The sequence below is a fragment of the Hoplias malabaricus genome, chromosome X1 (assembly GCF_029633855.1).
Source record: "Hoplias malabaricus isolate fHopMal1 chromosome X1, fHopMal1.hap1, whole genome shotgun sequence".
Lineage (NCBI taxonomy): Eukaryota > Metazoa > Chordata > Actinopteri > Characiformes > Erythrinidae > Hoplias > Hoplias malabaricus.
In genome coordinates, this window is record NC_089818.1 from 14373200 (window position 1) to 14378746 (window position 5547).

The 5547-nt window shown below is 40.2% G+C and overlaps 1 protein-coding gene across 1 annotated transcript; it reads right to left on the reverse strand.

Annotated features, from left to right (window-relative positions):
- Positions 1-117: 117 nt before the first annotated feature.
- LOC136675720 (large ribosomal subunit protein uL18A-like) lies at positions 118-4973 on the reverse strand. Its single transcript, XM_066652439.1, has 8 exons — positions 4787-4973; positions 3496-3565; positions 2817-2932; positions 2560-2694; positions 2108-2310; positions 989-1166; positions 360-448; positions 118-277 (listed from the first exon to the last, which is right to left on the reverse strand). The coding sequence occupies exons 1-8, from the start codon at positions 4787-4789 to the stop codon at positions 178-180; spliced, it is 894 nt and encodes a 297-aa protein (XP_066508536.1). The 5' UTR covers positions 4790-4973; the 3' UTR covers positions 118-177.
- Between the last annotated feature and the right edge of the window lie 574 nt (positions 4974-5547).

Below are 5547 nucleotides of genomic sequence, written 5' to 3' on the forward strand. Positions count from 1 at the left end.
AATGGAATTATGAAAACATGCCAGATTTTTTTCCTTCTCTTGTTACAGGACCATTCTGGCAAAATGAGGTTTGGCCCAAATGCAACAATTACATAAAAAGATAACACAATGTTCTTTCCAAATATTTTATTTGGAAAAGGCGCCTATTGTCTTTGGAGCAAGAGGAGGTCTGTCTCTTCACTCATCGTCAGCAGGTTCCTGAGCTCTGAGGAAACTGGCCTTTTTCTGAGCCACACGGTCCTTCCTCTGACCCAGAGTCAGCTTCTTACGGTTCCACCTGCAAATAAACAAGTATCTCATTACTGATTGAACACACCTCACACACAAACATACACAGACAATATAAAGGCTGAACTCACCTCTTCTTTTTGATTTCTCTCTGAGGTTTCTTCTCATGAACTGGGTTCTCACGAATGCTAGCATGAGCTTTTTTGTACATTTCCTCCACCTGAAACAGCCACACATTCCGAATCAACGTTATTTTACATGTTACTCAACTACTAACAAATTGTTGGCCAAATCAATCGCTGAAATCTATTTGTTACAAAGTGAACTGTCACATCTACACACTGCTTCTCTCAGCCCCGTCTTGAAAACGATGTTTAACATCAACTGTGCAAATGAAGGACCAACTACAAGTGCTCAGTTCAAGAGGATCATCATCAAGAAGCTGAAAAATCGAAGAGGGGATAAAACTCTCATGATCAGTTGTGCCTTAAGAATGTTGTAGTCCAACAGCTTAGGTTTGATTATTTTTGCACTGAATCTAGAAGGCTGATCTAAAGTGTGTGGTGTGGTTGAGTAATCTAATTTCATAGTGCGTTTTCTGATAATGATACTGGTAACTAACAGCAAAAGCAGAGAAAATTCAGCTTTTGACATTCTTTATGGAGCTTTAAAAGGTTAAACGACAAATAGCCACAAGGTCAAAAATGACAGAAGCCCATTCTATATTTGAGAAATACATATCCCGTCTGATTTTTCTTACCGATTCAGGAGTAACTCCATTCTTGATGTAGCGTGAGAACTGTTTCTTGTACGCCTCCTCATCCTCCTCCACCAAGGCGCTCATGTACTCTGAGATGTTCAGGCCCATGATGTGCTTCCTGTGAACCTCAGCGTTGAACTCTTTGCTTTCAGGGTCATACCCTGGGAACCGCTTTGTGCTGCATATACAAAAAAAAAAAAAAAACAGAAATATATAATATAACTTTCATATTGAATTTATTTCCTCTTTGGAATCTGTCATTTTACATTTTCTCTTAGATATTAACTGATAAAATGCAACAGTTCCAGATTAAAAGAACTTAAGCACTCACATTTTTTCCAAAGCTTAATCTGAGGTTTTTTTTTATGTTTTATTTGGTTGTCCATGTTGTATTTAAATATGGTCTAAAATTTCTAATTAAAAAATATTCTCTTAGAAGTTTAAGCTGACATTAAACATCCAATGTAAACAAACTGTGGCCAGAAAGAATCACAGCACTTCAATAATACCTAATAATCATATTCCAATCAGTGATTTCCTTACTGTCTAAATCTGTAAACATTAAAATCACTGAATACTTGCTCTAGTGTCCTATATTTATTGTCAAATCACCGACCTTTACCACATTCTCCTGAAAAGTGCTGATGGCAGCTTTTTACCCGCCCCCCCTCTTTTTTTTTGATGCAGCACCTGGAATCAATCCTGACAACTCCTGATAGGGCCAATGCCTAGATCCTCCTCTTTTGTAAACAAACCACACACTGACCAAACCTAAGCTTCTCTCAGCCCCGTCTTGAAAACGATGTTTAACATCAACTGTGCAAATGAAGGACCAACTACAAGTGCTCAGTTCAAGAGGATCATCATCAAGAAGCTGAATAAACCCAGGAGAAAACAAGTCAGCGTGTTTGTGGCAGTGGTCCGATTAAATGCCTCAAGCTCGAGTTTTTATACATGCACAGCTACACACTAAACAGGCCCTAGGCTTTATACAAACAGCTAAAATGGCACTAGCTTTATGTTGTTAGTTTGGATTAAACCAAGTCCTAAACTAACTTTACAATTACTCAAGACATGAGTAACCTGTGCCATTTAATTTGACGCATCACAATTTCTAACCTGTGAGGGATGGACAGTCCTCCATCCACTGCTCCTTTAACAGCTCCAAAAACTTTGTTTCCAGTGGTGGTTCTTGTGAGGCCGGCATCCAAGTAGCAGGTAAATGCTCCTGGTTGTCCATCAATACTCTCCACATTAAACTCCTCACCGGTCACCTCCACCTGACCCTCATAAACCTTATCCAGACCAAACTTATTCAACAGCTGCAGAGGAATAACAGTAGAAATGTTAATAGGCATATACATGTTATATTCACCTTTATTTATTTGGTGCTATTTACAAAATGTAGTATAGACAAATATTTTTACACTGAAAAATAACCAGAATTTTCATTTCAGTGATAAAATTGCTACATCAGTGATATATGATATTTATCTACATTCCAAATTATAAACTAATATTTACAATAGCTAAACACATTGGAGAAGCTTGTTTTCTCTAAGAACTCTTACCCGGCGAGCTAACAGCAGACCAGTGCAGTAAGCCGCAGCATAGTTTGTCAAACCCACAGAGACGCCATACTTTGGCAATTCGTGAGAATAAGCAGCGCAGACGATCACGTCACCCTCGATCTTGGCGTACGCGATCTGGACAAGAAACGGACAAATACTTATCCATTTAAATTCGTCAGATAAAACTAGTAATAATATAGAATTCATCAAATGAGAGTCTTCTGAGTCCAGAAACCTCCCGATTCATGTGAACTTACCTGGCAAACAATATCCCTGTTGGAGAATCTAACGATAATCCTGTATTTGGGTGTGTTGTACTTGTTCTTATCTTGGATCACAAGACGTTTACGAGCAAAGAAGTCGGTCTTTCCCTCTGTTTAAAACAGTCAGATGAAAAAATGCAAGCATAATCAATGTAAGAGTTTGTACAGAATACAATCAAATGATGAGCTCTCAAGATTATTTCACACAAACTGGCTCTGTGTATTAAGAAGTATCTGTGTGGTAAGAAGTAAAATTTCTCCTCACAATATAGTGGACAGTTGGAAAATACTTAATAGGACACAATTATTTAAAACTCAATGACGTAAGGTTGCTTGATTTTCAAACCTCAAGATTTTGGCTTCATCTCAGAGTGGCCTTTGACTTCATTGCTTCTGACTAACATACTGGTCTAGAACCTGCAGCATGAAGACAGACTATAAATTGCTCCGTCTGTCCACCTTTCAAACTGCGGCTGTCCTCACTCCTGTGTCCCTTTCACACTCTCTAGTGAACTGGCCATAATTAGTTTGATTGGCAAAGCTAATCAAAGCTATTGTTGTATTAACTATACTAGCTACACTGACTTTTGCCTTGACTGTAAAAAATATAAAAAGGTGAAACACATGTTAAAACCACAATCTGTAATGATTTTCCTTACAAACAGATATCTACCTCGTCTCCTTCTGTATTTGACCTGGTACCGCTTGAAATACGACTTGTTCTTCACTACCTTTACAAAACCCTGTAAGAGAAAGACAAGGTCAACTTTAACCACACAATACAAGTTTCATACAACCTTGATATGCCACCATCAACCAAAACATTAATATGCCTTTCTTGTTCCCACACTCATTGTCCATTTTATCAGGTCGATGACTCTGCGGGTGCACTGTAGGTCTACAATTACAGAATATTATCCATTTGTTGCTCTGCATACATTGCTAGCCCCCTTTTACTCTGTTCTTCTTTGCAGGTATGATTAAAGTGGTGGCTCATTCTGAGTGCTGCTGTGACATTGTGGTGGTAGTGATGGGTTAGTGTGTTGTTTTTATGACTGGATCAGACACAGCAGGTCTGCTAGAGTTGTAAACACTGTCCATTCATTGTCCACTCCCAAACACACCTACTTCATTGGTCCACATTGTAAAAGTCAGACAAAGTACCTCATCTTTCACTGCTGTTTGTGTCCGTCATTCTCTAGTCATCACATTCTCATGATCACAAAATGCTGTCGGCTGAATATTTTTAGTCAGCTGACTATTCTCAATCCAGCAGTGACAAAGAGTGATTTAAAAACTCTAGCAGCATTGTTGTATCTGATCCAATCTTACCAGTTCTACACACACCAACACGTCAGTGTCACTGCAACGTTGAGAATGATCCACCACCAAATCAAACCTGCTATGAGGGGCTCCGGACCATAGGACGACAGGGTGAAATGGGGCAACGTAATGGGGAAAACGAAAACGTAGTATACAGAGCTACAAAAGGACTGCAGTCTGTGGGTTGGAGAACTACAACGTGCTGTTATGGACAGTGGCTGGGATAAAATACATCGTCTGTGTAAACAAGGTGGTTATTTTAGTGTTGTTTTAACTATAACATTCAACACCAACAGAAACGCATGCGAATTTCAGGTCAACTTAAAATTAAAACTACAGATTTTAGCATTATCAAACGCGGCAACGTGGACAATAACATTGCGTCACTTTAAACAAATTAAGCTTTAATATTCTCTATAATCTTTCCGATCCACCTTAAATCCCTTAGCAGTTGAATGGAGCAGCCGTGGCATTTAAGGTGGACTGGCGATTTAGAGCGGTAAGACGAATGAGGGCAAATCGGACGTGTGACAAGGGGAAACTGTGTAGAATCCGCCACCATCCTACTGTCCCAGGCGCTGAGGGGCAGATAATCGTGTGTACATGTGTTTATCGGAGCTGTGTGTGTGATGTTTACTGACCATTTTGGCGCTCGTTAGTTCTCCCACGGAGGAGAGAAGTCTTTAGACTCCGATACTGCTCCCGCTGCACTGAGAAAAGGAAGGAGAGCCGTTCGCGGAGCGGGGAACACACCGCGGACACACACCGAGCTCCCTGCCGCCTCCAGCGGCGCGGAGGGCCACACAAGCCGGGCTAGCTTAGGACATTACATTTTTTTTTTGCTGAGTTAACGTACTGAAAATTAACTTACTGAAAGCTGTATTTTCTTCTGTGACGATTTTTATTGTGATCGGGGAGTGGGAAGGGTCTAGAGTCTACCCAGAAGGCTTTCAGTCCAATACAGGTCATCATACACTCACATGACCTTCATACCTGTGGACAATTTCACGCACCCACCTGGGTGAACTTGTCCCCAGGTGTGAGTGATTGAAAGAGTGTGTAAAATTGTCCCCAGGTGTGTATGATTGAGTGAGTGTGTCAAATTGTCCACACTGTGAGTGAGTGATTATGTGACTGTTGAATTGTCAGAGTGCAGCGATTCTGTGAAACTGTCCACAGGAATGCATGTAATTGTTCACAGGTGTGTGAGTGAGTGAATGTGTGAAATTGTTCACAGGTGTATGTGAGTGAGTGAGTGAAATTGTCAGTGAGAGAGATTGATTGATTGATTGATTGATTGATTGATTGATTGATTGTGAAATTGTCCACAGTGTGAATGAGTGACTAGGTGACTGTGGAATTGTCCACAGGTGTGAAGGTGTAAGTTTGATTTTGTGGTGAA

Excerpts from the sequence above, each read along its gene's own strand:
- LOC136675720 (XM_066652439.1), bottom strand. Across the intron at positions 2,695-2,816 it reads ACAGGGATATTGTTTGCCAG|ATCGCGTACGCCAAGATCGA; the intron begins GTAAGTTCACAT and ends TTTCTTGTCCAG. Across the intron at positions 2,311-2,559 it reads GTCTGCTGTTAGCTCGCCGG|CTGTTGAATAAGTTTGGTCT; the intron begins GTAAGAGTTCTT and ends ATTCCTCTGCAG.